At 38.8% G+C, this 17879-nt stretch overlaps 3 protein-coding genes across 4 annotated transcripts in view; all 3 read right to left on the bottom strand.

The window, feature by feature from the left end:
• The window catches only part of eif2s2 (eukaryotic translation initiation factor 2, subunit 2 beta), a 5693-nt gene extending 4755 nt beyond the window's left edge, over nucleotides 1-938 (bottom strand). The window contains exon 1 of the mRNA XM_020616936.1: nucleotides 762-938. Coding sequence (XP_020472592.1) covers nucleotides 762-776 — 15 coding nt within the window. The 5' untranslated portion in view covers nucleotides 777-938. The remainder of the gene's footprint in view (nucleotides 1-761) is intronic.
• Nucleotides 939-3789: 2851 nt separating this feature from the next.
• Nucleotides 3790-8371, bottom strand: LOC109970534 (charged multivesicular body protein 4b). The gene is made up of 5 exons (XM_020618135.1): nucleotides 8018-8371; nucleotides 5715-5892; nucleotides 5490-5604; nucleotides 5185-5311; nucleotides 3790-4096 (listed from the first exon to the last, which is right to left on the bottom strand). The coding sequence occupies exons 1-5, from the start codon at nucleotides 8202-8204 to the stop codon at nucleotides 4032-4034; spliced, it is 672 nt and encodes a 223-aa protein (XP_020473791.1). The 5' UTR covers nucleotides 8205-8371; the 3' UTR covers nucleotides 3790-4031.
• Nucleotides 8372-9340: 969 nt separating this feature from the next.
• Nucleotides 9341-17102, bottom strand: LOC109970526 (vesicle-associated membrane protein-associated protein B-like). Of its 2 annotated transcripts, none has more exons than XM_020618119.1 (6): nucleotides 16804-17102; nucleotides 15396-15548; nucleotides 13489-13592; nucleotides 12979-13059; nucleotides 12396-12527; nucleotides 9341-11274 (listed from the first exon to the last, which is right to left on the bottom strand). In XM_020618119.1, exons 1-6 carry the CDS (start codon nucleotides 16859-16861, stop codon nucleotides 11107-11109), a joined length of 696 nt encoding a protein of 231 aa, XP_020473775.1. In that variant the 5' UTR covers nucleotides 16862-17102; the 3' UTR covers nucleotides 9341-11106. The 2 variants fall into 2 exon arrangements, with proteins under 2 accessions (XP_020473775.1, XP_020473767.1); XM_020618111.1 differs by having other exon boundaries at nucleotides 12396-12578; nucleotides 16804-17100.
• Between the last annotated feature and the right edge of the window lie 777 nt (nucleotides 17103-17879).

The following is a 17879-nucleotide window of genomic DNA, read 5'->3' as shown; positions in this document are numbered from 1 at the left end:
GGCATTCCCCCGGAGGAGCTGGAGGAAGTGTCTGGAGAGAGGGAAGTCTGGGCATCTTTGCTTAGACTGCTGCCCCCGTGACCCGGTCCCGGATAAGCGGAGGAAAATGGATGGATGGATGGATAATACTCTGACATGGCCTATGATGCCCTTGTTTGTTTGTCATCGTATATCCATGGTTAACAAAATCACGAGAAACCATTTAAACACCAGCGGACATTGTGAGATTACTGTCATAGCATTAAAATGATTTAGAGTCTGAATATGGTTAGAAATAAACAAAAATATGTTATATTTAATCTTGATAAGAGTAACAAGTCGTATAGTTGTTTGTCACATCTGTAGCTCGGTGTAAATCCAACGTTCTGGAATAACCAGAGCTAAACATCTGTATCTTTTGTTTCATGTTGAATGTTAACCGTTAGCGCCCCTGTTTAGTTAACGGCTAACACTAGCTAATTAACTTCATCCTTCAATTTGTGTTATCCAGCAGCTCTGACATCTCCGACCGATAAGGCACAGTGAGGATTAATCATTTATACTATGTGACAAACCATAAAACAGTGGTGTATTAAACATTTTGGTCAGATGAGCTGGACGGGCCGTCGTTAGCTCGGCTGCAGCCATGTGAGAGCTGCTGCGAACAGGGGAGTAGTAGTGCCGAGGCCCACAGTCATCCCCAACACGTTTGATTCAGTAATTCACTTCAGTTCACCCAACAACTCTACACACCAACACAAAGTAAACGGTGAGCGACTCACCTCGTCTCCTGACATGGTTGCGAGCTCAAGAATTACAAATATCTATATACTTTTTAATCAGTCGATCTCACTGCTGCGCCGAAAATTTCTTGCATCAGCGTTGGTTCCACAGTACGCAAGCGTCAAGACACCAACTCCTGACGTAATTACTTCGCGACGGAGCTGGGGGTGTTCAAGAACAACATCACACAGTCTAAATAAACTGTCGCTAAATGTGTGTATTTTAGGTTTGTAAAGGTCCGATAGACCTACCACGACTCGAAAAGTTAATAGACAAACTAACTGTTTATTTCTAATATTTTATGTTTGCTGAATATTCCCTCCTGATGTTATAGAATGTTTTCTAATAAACATTATTTAAACCCCAAGTCATATTCTTGTAGCCGGGTCAAGTAATAAAATTACAGTTTCCTAAGGGGAGTAACTGAAACTCTCCCTGGTCCAGTAAGGTGTTGTTTAGTAAGTGCCCAGTGGGTGTCGCTATGATAGTTGTATACATGCAGTATGAGGGCGCATCTGTTGTAACGTCATCACTGTGTTTGAGGCGAGTGTCCCGCGGGGAAAAAAAAGAGAAACAGAGACCGAGAAGGAGAAAAAGAGAGAAAAGCGGGGAAAAAAAAGAGAATCAGAGACCGAGAAGGAGAAAAAGAGAGAAACGCAGGGAAATACAAAGCTCCGTGACGGCCTACGTGTCTGACAGAAATTATATGAAGTCTGTATGGGTTACAGGTTGCAGTTCTACGGAAGAGTATTAGGGCCACTGCATAAATTTTTTTTTAATTAGGGCCACTGCATAATTTTTTTTTTAATTGTTCAGAGGGGAGACAACACTGTCTACGAGTTCGGGGTATTTACTCCAGCCTGAACAGGAATTCCGGCATCTTGAAGTGAGTTTGAGTTGCTTTTAATGTGAAGGCTGAATATATTGTATCTGGAAAGTTATCTGTTGATATAGTTGTACCAGATTGTGCCCGGATAATTTTGAGTGTATATTCAGTTGTGTCTATTTTGTGCTGTTAGGAATAAGTCCACTACTGTTGTTTTATTTTTGTTCGACATATAAAAAAAGGGACTGACTATTGTTATTTAAACCCTTCTGTTAAGTAAAAACCAACTTCAACCAAAATTAATGCTGTCCTATTATTTGATAACAAGGGCAGTCGGGAAATAGGACCCACATTTGTTTTGGAGCTGTAGGTGTTGGTCCGAAAACCATACACCTGGCCATACATTACCACACCCCAGCCCCAACATTCTAAACAAACCTGAACTGAACTGTCAACTCACCTGTTAGTATGTACAGGTGTACAGGTACACTAAATAAGAGTCTCACAGGTTTTGGGTTAACTTTCAGCAGTTACCATGAAAAGTACATTTCACTTGCTAAAAGAAAAACAGCTGGATGTAAAATATATAAACTACTTAAATATCTGAGAGGCATGAAGAAAAACGTCTGGACCATAAACCTGAATCTAAGACCAGCAACAGTCGACATCACCAGCAGGACAAATACATTTACTGTTGTCTGCTATAAATTATTTTCTAATTTTAGGGTTATTTAAACATATTTACTTGTTGCTTAAAACATAGGCAGTGTCCTCCATCTTTGTCTTTGTGTTGAACTGAAATTATTGGCCTATTAATCAATCAGATGATTAAGTAATTAGCTATCATTTGCATTTCAGTTATTAATTTAAGTCAGTTTTCAAGCTAAAATGCTCAATGTTTTGCTCTAACTTGACCTAGGGCTCTTGAAAATCAGCAATTAGCAAAAAGCACTGTGTTATGACATTTTATAAATGACAAAACAATCAAGATTATTGGATAATGAAAATAATTATTGCAGCTCTAATTTGAGCAGTGCCTTCAGTAGTAAAAAAAAACTAAAACAGAATAAACTGTTCTGAAGCTTCCCTGGAACCAGTGACGATCTGACAGGTCAAAGGTACAAATTAGAGCTGTGCATCTAAACCTCATTATATTCTAAAGCACAGTTTTCCCGCATGGCTACAGGTGATGCACTGTAATACTGAATGTAGTCATATCATACAACGACAACGTGAAAAGATAAGGCTTCCATCACAGTAAGAGAATTAAAAACCTTTAATGATTTTGCAAACAATACTCTCATCTGGATAAATAAAACACAGAAATGAAAGGCCTGTCCAACTGTCCTTGTGTTATGTTTTATGTATAAAAATGTACATGACTTTGAAAATCTAAATGAATTAACTTTAAACATCAAAACATTGATGTGTAGATTGACTATAATGTAATCCTTAAAAACCACTATGGTCTTCTGAATGTAATTAATGTGACAATAGTTTATTATATTTATTATTATTTTAACATTATACAACTTGAAACAATAAAAGGACCAAGACAGAGAGAGAAGGATGAAATGTTTTATGTTAAACATCTCTCTTTCTAGTCGTGCCTTGTGATCTGTATTGTCATTTCCCATTGTTGCATGCTTCACACAACTTCAGACCCTCTCAGTGATGACAAAACTACAGTATATAAAAAGAGACACACTTGGAAAATTTACACCAAATAACAGGAACCACTGTGAGAACGCCTGTGAGGGAGGAGCTGAACAGGGGTTGTAAACAAAGCACGCAACCTGAAACAAAAAAAAGTTCAGATTCTAGCAACACACACGCCAAAGCTTCTTCACCCAGCGTATGCTCAGCTGTTCTCCTTTTTTCACGAGCTGGTAATAAAAGACAGGGAGCTAGGGGCTTTTTTTTGTCAAAAAAGGAAGAAAACAATGCACAAATGCAAGTAAATATGTGAGTCAGAAATAGTGTTAGCTCCCAGGAAAATTCCTCAGTCATCCACTGATGTCCACAATGGCAGCCCATGACACTAATCTGACAGCAGCTCATTGCACCACATAACTCATAATATTACACTTCATCATGAGCTTGGCAGCTGCTGAAACAGCCCAGTACAAGGGCCATGAAGTGCTAGAGTTTGTATTAAAACCAGGGGAAAATAATTCTGTGACTACGTCCAGGTACAGTGATAGAGCTTCAAAATGTTTGTTTATGCTGTGTATCAAGAGGCTTCTACATTTATGCAGTGATGGGGAACGGAAAAGAAAAATACAGCATTGTTGCTTTTTTTGTAGTGTTACATAAAGAAGACAGTCAGCTCTCCTCAAACACACAAAACACTCATAACACAACATCCTATCAGTCCATTTAGTTCCCCTTGATCATTCCTCTTTCCTCTCTGATGCAGGTATGAGGTGACAGATGCTGATGTTTAATTGGCTTCCATCGCCCAACGCTGCAGGTCCTCCATGTCATCCTCGTCCTCCTCTTTCTTGGCTTTAGGGGTGAAAAGGCAGGGAAAAGAAGAAACAGAGAAATGTCAGAGGTGAAGTTATACTAGTTATGTTTAACTAACTTCATCTGACTCCCATGCCTCTCTGCAGGCTTAAGATACAGTAAAAATGTATGGCGCAACTTCACCCACTGTCAAGGTGCACAAACACGGGAGAAAACAAAAGGTCTGGCAATACTTGCAGTGTTTGTAGCAATTTTTATGTAAAGACCAACATGTTTCAGCAAAGACAACGTGTTGGTTTACATTAAAGTTGCTCTGAACACTGCAAGTGTTGCTGGACCTTTTGTTTTCCTCTCTGCAGACTTGACTAGCTGAGAATACACAAAAAATAATTTGGCTCTGTCTGTAAACATGAACCTATAGTTAGTAACCAGTTAGGCTACAGTAGCTTAGCATAAAAACAGGAAAAGGTTAGCCTGACTGTGTAAAGGTAAAAAAAATCAGTCTACCAGCATCTTTAAAACTCATTAAATAACATATAATATCAGATTTCCTTAATCTGTAGAAAAAACGAAATGTAAAAATAATAATTTGATGTTTTATGTGAGGCTAATGGACTATTATTTAGCAAGGACGAATCACCAGGCAACCAATGGAAGTTACTGGTTACCACCAAGAAATAGTCTAGCACAAAACTCCTTTTTGTTGTGTATTGATGAAATAAGAAATATTTAATAAAATAGGTGGATTTTCTTTTTACCTTTGAAAAAAGTCTGTTTTCCTCTGTTTCAGGTCTGTACGCTAAGCTATGCTAACTGACTGTTAACTAAGGATGCACTGATACTCTTTTTTTCAGGCCAAGTACAAGTACTTGCATTGGAGTACTTGCTGATACTGATTAATTAGTAATACAGTGTTTCTATTATAAATAACTGCAATTACCGTAAAAGCACAATGACTGTAGAGACAGTTCAATTTTATGAGATTATTCTGTTAACTAGCCTCCTATTTAAATGGAGAGGTATGAAAAATGTCTCAGTTTTCTCACTTTACACTAAATGTAAAACCATGCTATGTTTTTCTATCAGTCATGCTCACAGAAACGCAGAATTCTTCAAAGATTTGTTACCAGGTCTGGAAGGTAATGAAGTAGAAGGCACATTGGGGAGGGGGACGTTCTCTGGTCCTCCAATCTCCAGCAGGTTTTTGTCCAGCTCCTCCTGTTCCAGCTCATCCAGCTCCGCCAGCAACTCATCCTGAGAAAGAAAGCAGTCCATATAAAAAATGAGGACAAACACAAACTAATTCATGTAATGCCAAAAATGTAAAGATAATTGTTGCAGGAATCCGTTCAGATTCACAAACTGCATTTGGGAGCAAAAACAAAATAAACCTCATGAATGTAAAAATCAAATGTATAAGTATGGCACCAACCTCATCAAACTCTTCTCCAAAGCCGACAGGTTTAGAGATGGCATCAGATATTTCCTGTGCCAGCTCCTGCTGCTCTGTAATGTCCTGCATCAGGTCATCCACCTTGTCAATGTCCCTGAAACAACAACAAAAAGGACTTCTTTTTTAGCTTTGTAGTATGCTTCACTTCAGTCTGATCGATCAATCGGTCACATTGTGACAAACCTAACAAGTGACTGCTCTTACATGTTTTCATGGGCAGACTTCATGGCCTTGGCCGCGAAGCCCATGTTTTTGAGCACTTCAGTGTTGGTGTTGGCGTTCTCCAGAGCCTCTCTCTGAAACTCAATGGTGGAGAGCGTGCCATCGATCTGAGCGAGCTGCTTCTCATATCGCTTCTTTCGTTTCAAAGCCTGCAGAGCGGCTGTGGAGAGAAAGACGGAGAAGATGAGAGGAGAATAAGTCAGGAGGGATACAAGATAGATTTACTGCATAGAAATGTAATTTGGTGATTCAGTGAAATCTGTAACATCAAGGTGTCTGCAATTTCTGTATCAACCTCCAGGGATTATTCACTCAATGAGTAACCTAATGTATTAGGTGGGCCAGGGAGAGTTTGGTTTATATTCAGTTATTATAATAATGATTATATTTTGTACTCCATTTGTGTGAGATTACTCAACTCACTGTTCAGTCTGTCCATCAGTTTTTCTCTCTACCCAACACCTAGTTTGAGAGCAACATATATAAATAACTATCAGCCAAATGGGCATATAATTTGAAATTTAGAAACGTAGAGTCTTGCATCAGCATCAGGTCAAAGTTTTGCCCTTAATTAGCACTTCCGTACATGATGAGGTGTCTTCAGAATAACAACTCAGACTTCCACAGTGTAAGATATTACCCAGTTCTTCTAACCAGGAACTCAGAGAGACGAGGCGGACCACTTGGATATATAAAAAATAACCGTGCTGGTTTATTCAAAGAATCACAGGTAAAATTAACATTACACGTACAGGCATCTTCCACCCCCAAACCTGCGTGCAGGCAGCATGGAGGATAAAAGACCCTGAACCCTCATGCCTATACAATTTTATCCCTTGGTTGGGCTAGCCCATGCTACACAGGAACGTCGGCTGAACATATCATGCTACTAGCAATATTCATCCTGCCTGCAGACTCTTCAATCTAGTTGACCTTGGCCTAGATGCAGCCTGCAGAACTCCTGACAATGAACTGAGCATTTAACAGCCTGAGCTAGACATCCTGGCTACACTAAACATTCCTATACAACAAGTATCTAATCAATATCTACCTGAGTAAGAAATTACCTAACAACAGTAAACACTATGGATCTTCACAGTCCCAGGGGATTTCTCCTACTATTTCTGGAGACCGCCAAAATGTTAATACAGCAGCAGAATCATACCAAAATGCCCATTTGCCCAAGAATAATATTTGCCCAAGAATAATAACAATATAAAAATTAATGGACACTTTGCTGTGAACATAACTGTGTACCTACGTCTTCCTCTGAGGAGGAATGCATGTGAATGGGCAAGTATGATAAAGTGCTATCCGTGCTATATAAGTGCAGCCCATTTAAATGCAACACAATGCTTGTCTACATGTTGTGTCTCCTTTGGTTTTACTTATGTAGTTTGTAATGAAAAGTAGCTGCTTTTGCTTTTGCCTGCATTGCATGATGCCTGCTTTACTCATTTAAGATTTTTATGATGCTGTGCTGGTTTATGTTTTTGCCTGCTTTTCCCTAATCTAATTTTGCATGCTGTGTGCTTTAGTGTTGTTTTAGTGGATAATTTCATAAACAGACAAGAGACAACACTTGAAAAAAATAGCCTTCTGGCAAACACTATAACATTTACACTGATGTTGATCAATGTGCGCTAATCATAATGGCTGTTTCATGTTGTGTGTTAGAATATGATCTAATGGTCACTTTAATATTCGTTCAATTTTTGCCATGATTACGAGTGATAAAATGCAAGGTTTATGTGTCGCTGTGTTTATTTTCTCAAATCATTAGCTTATAAAATGATCTAGCCTGCTGCTGTAGGTGTCAAAACAGACTTCTGATTATGGTGCAAGCACGCCCACCTTTCGGACAGTGTTACCAGGACCCTTTTAACATTCAAGCTTCAATATCAACCCTTGTCCTGACGCAATCTGACGGTATCTTTATGGCTTGCCTGTCTGCAGTGGGTTTTTACGGTAAGTTAACTGATGAATCACACGAAAAGATGATCTACAGAGATATGTTAACAAAAGACAAGGCTAAGACTTATCTTTTGTTAAGGCCTTAATGAAAAAACAACTTAACGATTTTCACTTAGCAGATGATATGACACACAATAAACAACATCTACCTACTTCGTGTATTAACTGTGGCCTTGGCAACAACGTTAGGTAAAGCTGCCAACAGTTACGACAGCACGAGAAAGTTAGCCGACTTAGCTTTGGGTTGTCAATAAGGCAATTTTGATGATAAACAGTAGAAACTACAACAACACCGCAACCTGACACCTCACCTCGTTTATTTTTTGTGCCATTTTTCTTGGCGATTTGCAGCTCCTGATCGATCTTTTTTTCTAAGAATTCCTGTTTCTTGGTTAGCATGTCCTCCGTCTCTCGGAGTTTCTGGATCGCCTCCTGTGGGCTCGGTCCCTTTCCTCCTTTTCCTCCTCCTCCTCCAAATATCTTACCAAACAACGACATATCTGAGACGCTATAATACACGAACTATACAAAAAAAAAATAAAACTTGGCTACCTTGCACCTAGGCTACACTGACACTTGGGACTAAGCCTGAACCTAGAAGAATTGTTGATATTTTTCTACTTCCGGGATAAGGCCCAATGACGTCAGATTGCCCGATGAGCTGTGGGCGTTGCTCTTTGTCTCTGTCGCCGCCTATTGGGCAATTGCAGCAGAAAGTAACTACAGTAGGTAGGCTAAATACTATTTTCTGATGCTTCGACTTCACTACATTTCAGAGGCAAATGTTTTACTCCACTACATTTATTTGGTAACTTCAGTTCCTTTTCAGAATCAGGTGAATAAAACAAACTATAGTATAACCATAAGATTTCATTGCTCCCTGTGGGAAATTCACAAGCTGCCCAGAAGTAATTCAAATTCTAAGTAGGCCTATATAAAGTAGTTAAAATAAGCTCCACCTTTACCGGCTGCAACATTAAGATGTTACACAAATTAAGTATGTGTAATTATAATCCAGTAATATGATATACATTAATGCAAAAAGTGCCATTCTACATGAATAATTTTACTTTTGGAAATTTAAGCAAATTTTGATGCAAATGCTTTTGTATTTGCATGTTCTTGCAACTCAGTATTCATACAGTGTGTATTGTTACTTTTACTTAATAAGTTTGACTACTTCCTCCATCGCTGGATGCAGTAGAAGCCTGGAACCTACAATTCCCATAATGCATCATTATTGCCTTTTCTTTAGACTACCACTCCCTTGTAAATGGCCATATCTTTCTAACCTTTGTTGCTTTTTTGGTATATAATTTGTATGAAGATAATTCTAAAGTCCCTAAGCTTAATGGCAAGCTTGTTGCAGACTCACAGAAACCATACCACAGACTGAGTAAGACCAGGAAAAGTAAACAGATCTTCAATTGTGAGCAGTTTCCTTTAATTTCTTCTTTGGTAATTCAGTACTAAATACCCTCTAAATTAAGGAAGTGGCTCACTAGATACGCAATCCTGATATATATTTTATATCCTATCAAACTGTGCAGCTCCACACACATACAAAATTCACAACCTCTTTTCAAAGACTGCAACCTAAGTCAAATGAGAAAAGTCTTCACAGAAACAAACAGTTGGGGGTTTATGTTTTTTAATTCATTATGATGCTACATGATCCATGGTGGTTGTTTAATAATATTCTTCCTTTACTACAGTATGTTAACTTTTACCAGATATGTTTTGAATTCTTTTTATGTTTATGTACATACAAAAGAGTATCCAATTACTGTGATTACATTGTGTGACTACCTCTGCAATGTGTGGTCTGAAGTGATGAGACCTTTTTTCCTTTAACGTAGTGTGTATTCATAGGTCAGTCCTCCTCCCAGCCACCCACATTCCCATGTCTCAGCTCCCCGAGCTCCCTCAGGCAACGAAAGATACAGATATTTACTTTTTTTTTTTCCTTTTTTTTAAACAAACCAGTTTGCTGATATGGTCATGTGGTAACTGAAATAATACAGCTGTGTTGTCTCAGTTATCTTACAACCACCGGAGCCCAACAGGAAACAAAAGAAAATGATTAAAAACAAAACGCATAAACTGATAAACTAGACTGACAATGGTCCCTTTTGGAAAGACAGTTTTTTTGTTTTGCTAATGTCAACATTCAATAATAATCAGAATAAATCCAGGTCATTTCATGCAGATTGCAGAGTGGGCACATGAATAGAGTGCATTTAAATATTACAAACAATAGAAGCATCGTGACTACATAATATAAGGGGGGAGAAAAGCAAACAAGTGCTGTAACATAGCAGACAATGTAAATACAATACTGCACAGGTGAAATTAAACAAGGTGACCAAGTCTATTGTTACAGACTGTAACAATTGGTTTATTGTTTTACGGGGGGAGATTAGGTCTTTTTACGTTTACTGCCAATCTTTGACTCTCAACCTGAGGGAGTTAATCAAGTGTTAAGTGGAAAAATCTGAAGCCTTGCACTAAATTACAGTTGTTTTTTTTTAACTCTGTACCATGATTTTGATTTTACTGAGTCATAATTTTACAAGTGACCCTAAAATTGATTGAGTTCCTACAGACTCAATGGTCCAGTCACAAACTGAAATCAACAAGTTTTAATCGGGTCAAACAAACTCCTCCATGGCTGTTGTGCAGGAAGTCTGTTCAGATGACTTTTTTTTTTTAACCATCCCTCTTTCTTCACTCTAAAACAGCTTTTTGACTTTGTCATTTATGATCTCCTCACATAAAAACATCCACATGCAGCCACCTCAGCCCTCCTGCAGGAGGCTCCAACAGCAAGACACATACACACAGCTTGTACTGGCTCACACTGTTTAGAAGACAATACACAGAGTCTAGAAAAAGTCTTTCACTAACCATTTGTGTTCACCTCTCTTGCAAATTATCAGTGATAAGTGGAGGCGGGTTTATCAGAGGAAGCGTGTTAGATACTTCTCACAAACAGTGTGGGCAAAGAACTTGAAGAATCAATGAAAGACTTTAGACATTCAGTCAGCATGAAGCCATTTCCACACACCACTAACCGTTAACTGTGCAAGTTGGGGAAGATCATTTAGGAAGGAGGGTTGGATGGAAAGAACAGAGCAAAGGTTGATTATTTCACAAAAAAACAAAAGCCAAGTCCAGTGACAAAACCACTCACACTCTTGATTTGCCTTTTCTTTTTACACATTAAATTACTTTCCATCCAGACAACCCATTATGATATTTCCTTAATTATAAAAAAAAAAAAAAAAAAGTGAAATCAACATAAACCCAGAAGAGATCCCCGTTGCCGTCATTAACGTGTCCTCCAGAGCACGCCATCCGTCACTGTGCTGTGTCTGTCTCTCTCTCTCTCTCTCTCTCTCTACAGGACCAGCTTGCCAATGATGACTCCAATGACAAAGAAGAGCACACAGAATGCCAGGACGCGGGTGCTTAGGCCTTCATCCCTCATGGCTGAGGTCGCCATGGCAGAGGAGGAGTGAGGAGAGGCCCCTGATGTCACCTTTCTCTTCCGCAGCCCGTCATCCTCCTGCAATGAAATGAGATGAATCAGAGATGGTCAAAACAGCTCAGGACACACAGAGATGGAAATCTGAGATTATCACAGCTATGCTGTTTTTGGTGTATATATTGATCACGTAACAAGAAATGAAGTCAATCAGAAACTCTCATTGTTGGCATTTCTGCTCACCAGACAGCACAGTTTACTTTTCAGCTAGAAAATTTCCCACTCAGTGATGATGCTGGTGAGAACAAGAGCACCCAGAGAGTGAAAGTACCTCCGCCAAGGTGCAACATTTGTTCACCCAAATGGGTCTCTTTTGAAAAATGAGATCCAGAACAACATAAAATATGTCCTAAAAACCCTTGATCTGGACCATCTTTTGATAGCCAGTTATACTGAACATCTTACCTGAATATTTCAGGGTTCTATCTTCATTATAGGCCAAGTTATGTCAGAATGGCAAATGTTAAAAGGGGTTTTCAATGTTAAAGTTAAATGGGCATCAGATCCAGAATGAAATTTCAGACAGATGAAATTTGGTCTGGTGATAGACATTGCCACCCTACATACATGTTTTAAATTTCAAATGATTGATAACTTTTGTCTGAGATCTGATTTTTTTATTTTTATTTTGCCCCAGGTTAGAGATAGGGATTTTTGTGACTTTTATTATTATTTATTATTTCTTGTGACCATGACCTTTGATCCCTTTCAGCCAAAATCAAATCACTTCTAGGTTTGATCCCCATCAATGTCTATAACAAGTATGCTGATGATCCATTCAGCCATTTGTCCGTAATCATGCTAACCAACAAACAAAACAACAAATTTACCATTCAAGCCGTGATTGGGGCGATCTAGAAACCTGGGGCAGTTGGTTAGCTTAACATGATCTTGAGGACCTAAAATAAATGGTTGGCTGTTGTTTTACAATAGCAAGCCAGTTCAATAAGATAAGCTTTATTTTTCTAAATCATTTACTCTGTCATTTTATTTCACATGTTGTAGAACTTTTGTCAAACCATAGATCCATACATTCAAGAGTTAAATTCAATAACTTGTTCTGATTTTCCATACAAGTCCAACAAAGCACCTGAAGAAAATACAAGCCTGAGAGAAAACAAACTGTCTCTTCTGCATCTCACCCTGATCTGTTTGTTTTCTTCCCGTAGCCTCTGCACCTCCATCTGCAGCCGCTTGCACTCCTCCATGATCTTCTTCACCTCTCCGTCATCCAGCGAGGCACTGGCTGACTTGGGCAGTACCGAGTGCTCAGTCTTAACAGAGGAGGCAGAGGAAGACACAATTTTGTTGCTTTCACTCTCATGCTGTGGAGAGAGGTAGAGGGAGGGTGGTGGGGTGAGAGGTAGAGGGAGAGGAAGGAAGGGGATGAAGAGACGTGCAGACACGTGGGAGGGAGTGAGATGAAAGCGCCAACAAATAAATTATAAATGAATAAACAAAGCATGTAGTGGGTGAATGAGTGATGTGTTGCTGATGGTAGGAGGCTGTTTTTGCTGAGCAAAAGCAAAAATAATGAACTCCCAGAAAACATGTAATGTGAAAGTTTCAGTCTTTTAAGATCATATCCAATGGGCCTAAAAGGGCTATAATGAGCAATTTTAACCTGTGAATTACAAGATGCAACATTTCTGAGTGTGTAGAACTGAGGAGGCAGTGAGACAATGTGACACAATAAATGCCTATCTGAAGTTACACAAGACCTACAGTTTTGTCATTTTCTAGTGGCATCTCAAATGTACATCTCAGCTTTGAATCCATCAGCTCTTCAGGCTTCGCCTCCTTCCACTGTGAATCAGAACATCAAGAGGGAAAAAGAGACAAAGAAAACACAGTGAAGGTTTGTATGAGGCTGCTTCAGCATCAGATCATTATATTAACTTTGATGTAGTTATAAGTCATTACTTCAAAAGGAAATGGCTCAAAAAACCATTTTCTAAATAATTACATTTTCAAGTGTATTATAAATGTTTCAGATTAGTGTCTGTACAACAACACAAATGTAAACTGCAATACTCAAGAGATGAGTTGGAGGTATTGTAGGTTTCTGGAAAGACAGATGTCTGAGGTGTGGATCATCAAGACAAACTCAGGTTCAGTAAAATCAACTATCATGTAGTTTAAGGTATAAATGTTTCAATAATTATATACTCAATGATCTGAAATATTCTTTGCTTAAAATATAATCCCAAATCCTATTTTTGCTCCAGTACTCACAACTCCTTCCATATCAGTCATGTCATATGGAGCCAGCATAGACTGCACCATGAATTTGTGTTTACTCTTCTCATTGGGGTCATAGTCAAAAGGCTGTAGCATAACTGTGGAGAAACATATGACAGAATGTAAGCCATAACATTAGGGTAAGTCTAACTTCCTGTATAACCTGATAAACAACTATAATGCAACATGCAAATGAAAAGACAGCAGTCAAGTTTAAGATTTGTGTTGCATTATGATATACTTACTCCTCTGGAACCAATCTGGAAATTTGCATAAAAACAAAAATATGTCTGCCTAAGGGAACATTTAGTGACTGAAGGATACAATAATTTGTCATAATGGCTATTAAGAAATTGGTTTCATTTCCAAGATAGTGATGGTTCCAATAAGTGTGGGACCAAGGGTGAAGTTTTACATATGGATGGTAGAGACATGTCACTACCAATATTTTCAGAGGACAGAAATCTCTCTACAAATATTTCAGCAAACCTGTGCACATCATCTTTGGAGTGAAGTCATATCAGATCATCCCAATGTGCCCTTCATGAGGCTACATCTACAAGGTGACATGCTAGCACTGTCTGAAAGGGAGGAGGCAACAGGAAGCTCACGTTATGTGCAAATGTCATATTTGCTCCTAGACACTGAGGCGGTAATAGCTGGAGGTCAGTGTGCTGACAACGGTAAGCTATGTTATCGGGGCTGCTAGTCCCTTAAGCCTCAAAGCATGGATGAAAATGTAGTCTTTCAGATGACTTATTCTCTTTCCTTTATTGCCTGGAGTCCGCAGCACACATAACAACTTCATCCGTGTTGAGTCATGTCTTTTGCAGATAACATTATTCCACCAACTAAGAGAGTTTTTCATCATCAGGAGGTTAAGTAATAGGCTAGAGGTAACTAACTAGCCAGTAGCCACACTGATTTAAAAATGAAAACTTGCTAGTGACCTAACGTCACCAGTCGTCACACTGTGAAGAATATCAACTCATGTTAGCTGACATCCAGCATTTAAAAAAAAAAAAAAAAAAAAAAAAAACTCAAGGTCCCAAAACTCTTCTTTTACGGAGTTTATGTTTTGTTTGTTTATTTATTTATTTAGATTCCATCTTCCAGGATTCCTTTAGGTATTTATGTTATGTTGCTGAGCTAAGGCGGCTTCCATTAGAAATCATCTTGTATATCCATCAAAAAATATTTGTGTCTTAATACAAAACTGCAACTCTGTGTCATGATAGGCAGGACTATTACTTTGGCTTAATTAAATGACTTAAATGTATTAACAACTTCATTTCTATCGTTTGCAATTCCTCTTTTTTCTCCAGAAACATGGAACAAAACATCATAACATCATAATGCAGGAAATTTTCATCTTGTGCGGGGTATATTTTCCCAGTACTTGCAAAGATGTGCATCCTGATGTTTGCCAACTGCTGTTTCAGTGCAATCGCTGGTAGAACTGCGAATAAGAGGTTTATTTTGATGTTGAAACATAATGCACGCTGGCTTGTAGTTCAGCTTTTACTGTTCTAAAACTGGGAGTATATCAAATTTATTCATGAGACGATATAATTTAGGATTTTGATGATCATGTTAGCTTGATATTGTTTTAATACTGTCTTCTCCGTATTTATAAGCTGCATTAAAGTAAAATGATATTTTCTGAAATTATTTCAGCTCTTGCTGAGGGAAACAATCAATAACTGTGTCCTTTTACTCAGACATTACATATACAATTGTAGTGATTTTTCCCTGAGACACTAAACACCTAGTCTGAATTTAGACATTATACAAAGTCAAATATACAAGTATCTGATCATGTGTGAAAACCACACTGTGCATTTGAACTTTGACCAGGTATATCACCCATGCTGCAAGAGGATACAGAAACGTTTACAAACCGGAAACATTGATGGAGGTTCCAGCATCAATGATACCACTGTTTGGGCGCACACAGTATCGGCGAGGTGCAGTTGTCTTGACTTTGAAACATACATTTCTATCTGTGGGGTTGGTGAGCTTCAGAGTGGCGGTGACGACATCTGTAAATGGGCCTGAGGAGGACACAGAGAGAATGGCACACTGACTTGAGGATGTGGTGTGAATTTACAGACTTATCAAGTAGTTTGGGAACTGGAATTCGCTTGCCAAATCACACTAATTTGCCAGGGTTGAATATGAGTAGTCTTTCTGAAGAAGTCCACAGAGCTGTCTGTAAACATTACACATTTAAAGAGTAAAAAAAACAACCAACCAAAACAAACAGCAAACTGTGCAAGCTTTTATTATTCACGCCCCACCTGCAGACAAAAACTGAACACTATAGAAAACTAACTAGCTGAATGTTTTTGTGGTATAATGTATTCTTGTTGCTACCATAGCATTTAGCTCACCATCACCCTGACCCCAAAAGACCACCTGTTCACTTCAAACCAGAATATGCTTTGACAGCTATACCTTGCTTATGTTAATTTATGTTGAACCAGCAGTCTCACTGTGTTTCCTGCTCTGCAACAGTATCTGAGTGGGAGAACACATCTTCTCATGGCTTATCTTTGTATTCAAAGCTCTGCCATAATCAATCAGTGAACAGCCCACTATGGACTGATCCCACCAACTTAGGCCACCACTTGATCCAGCAATATCACATCCAACGGAAAAACTGTCTCAGCAAATTGATATTATCACCAGCTCAGTCTGTAGGTACACAATTATTGTGTTTCCTGGATGTAGAAAAGCTGGAAAGGAATTCAGGTTCAGAGTGAGAGCAAACGATAAAGTTCTCAATCAGTTTGCTAGCTTAAGATATTGTCAAATAAGCACAGAAACAAAGCCAAGCAACGATATGATCGTAGAATATGCTAGAATAGTTACCGATTGGCAGCCTAGTGTTAACAACACGGAAGAGATAGGTACATGCCAAGATTTACACCGCATCACAGTGCTTCATGTTATCAGAGGATAAAAGACAGAGAGCAAATGAGTGGATTTCGGAAATGACACGGTGGACATGCCCTGGCGCTGCAGTGACAGCTAGCATGTTGACTTGCTAGCTAGGTTAACTGAATGCAACCTGGCTAGCTAGTTAGCATCGTCGTACATAGTGTTGTTTCACCTGTCAGCGCCACTATCGTACACACAGTGTAGACTACAGCTATTTATATCCGCTCATTTAATAACAGCAACAACATATAGGAATACATTAGCAAACGTTAACTGTAGAATGCAGAAATCGACACACTGGCTATCATTAAATGGCTTGTAGGTTAGCTACCTAGCCCCTGGCCCTGCCCTCTGCTTGAGCGTTACCTCTGAATTTCAGTTCGTGTTGTGGCTCTAACAGCAGGACTTGTTCTGGTCTGGCCATGTCCCAGAGCTTCTTCCTGTCGTGATGGCGAGGACAATTGTTTATCGTAAGCGGCCTCGGAGAGGTGAATCAGCTGGCTTTCGAAAAAACAACCCCGCCGTCCACTGCTTTTCTAGAGGAGAGGAGGAGGATGCTTACAAACGCACCACCACTCGGAAGGAATGACTGACTGCAAACAACAGCCGCTGGACGCTAACGTGCTAGAGACTGCTAACTGTGCTACCAGAGGAGGGAGCGACGGGTAGGAAATACGACGTGACGTCACCATCGGGGCGGGGCTATACTTCAGCTACTTCTTTACCATTATACACATTCACATTGAATCATAAAAGTTATCTTCAAAAATATAAACTGTCACAAAGACAACCCAACACGCACAGGTTTAAGACTGTGATAAGACAAATCTTTAAAACACAACATGGTCAATAAGACCTTTTTTTTTTTTTAACCAGGGTTGTAACTAAGGCAACAAGGACACAGGGCTAATGGCCCAGGGGCCCCAAAAGCCCTAGATTGAAGTTACTCTATATTAAACCTACAGTACATAACCCTTTTCTGTTTTTTTAATTGTGTGCTCCAATTGTATATGTTCCAAAACATAACTTTGAGGACACCATTTGCTCTTTTTGTTGTACACATTTAGAGAGTGGTGGAAGAAGTATTCAGATTTTTACTTAGGTAGCAATACCACCGTAAAAAGTCAAAGTGTACAAGTAAAAGTCACTTGTACTCATTATGCATGAATTACGGATTAAAATGAATAATGCACAGTTGTGTACATCACTTTAATGTTGCACCTTTCATAAATGCTATTTTGAGGTTATGAATGTAATAATTACAATATAAATGACATACTATGCAGAATCTGAGGAATTTTCCACCCAGGATCAACAGAGTTTTATGACTACACTGGATTTTTTGTATGAAGTGGCACAAAATTAAAATAATTAAGTACAACTACCTCAAGACTACAGTACAGTACTTTATTAAATGTGGTGTTACTTTCAATCATTGCATT

Source organism: Monopterus albus, unplaced genomic scaffold (assembly GCF_001952655.1).
Source record: "Monopterus albus unplaced genomic scaffold, M_albus_1.0 scaffold6.1, whole genome shotgun sequence".
Taxonomy (NCBI): domain Eukaryota; kingdom Metazoa; phylum Chordata; class Actinopteri; order Synbranchiformes; family Synbranchidae; genus Monopterus; species Monopterus albus.
This window is presented reverse-complemented; position numbering and strand designations above follow the sequence as displayed.

What these genes read in the sequence shown, in the direction of transcription:
- LOC109970534 (XM_020618135.1), bottom strand. Translation starts at nt 8,204, where the DNA reads ATGTCGTTGTTTGGTAAGATATTTGGAGGAGGAGGAGGAAAAGGAGGA. An exon ending in TGGCACAAAAAATAAACGAG is followed by an intron (nt 5,893 to 8,017) that starts GTGAGGTGTCAG and finishes TTCTCTCCACAG; the next exon opens with CCGCTCTGCAGGCTTTGAAA. An exon ending in AAGTCTGCCCATGAAAACAT is followed by an intron (nt 5,605 to 5,714) that starts GTAAGAGCAGTC and finishes TTGTTGTTTCAG; the next exon opens with GGACATTGACAAGGTGGATG.
- LOC109970526 (XM_020618111.1), bottom strand. Translation starts at nt 16,861, where the DNA reads ATGGCCAGACCAGAACAAGTCCTGCTGTTAGAGCCACAACACGAACTG. An exon ending in TGACTGATATGGAAGGAGTT is followed by an intron (nt 13,060 to 13,488) that starts GTGAGTACTGGA and finishes TCTGATTCACAG; the next exon opens with TGGAAGGAGGCGAAGCCTGA. An exon ending in CACTAGAAAATGACAAAACT is followed by an intron (nt 12,579 to 12,978) that starts GTAGGTCTTGTG and finishes CTCTCTCCACAG; the next exon opens with CATGAGAGTGAAAGCAACAA.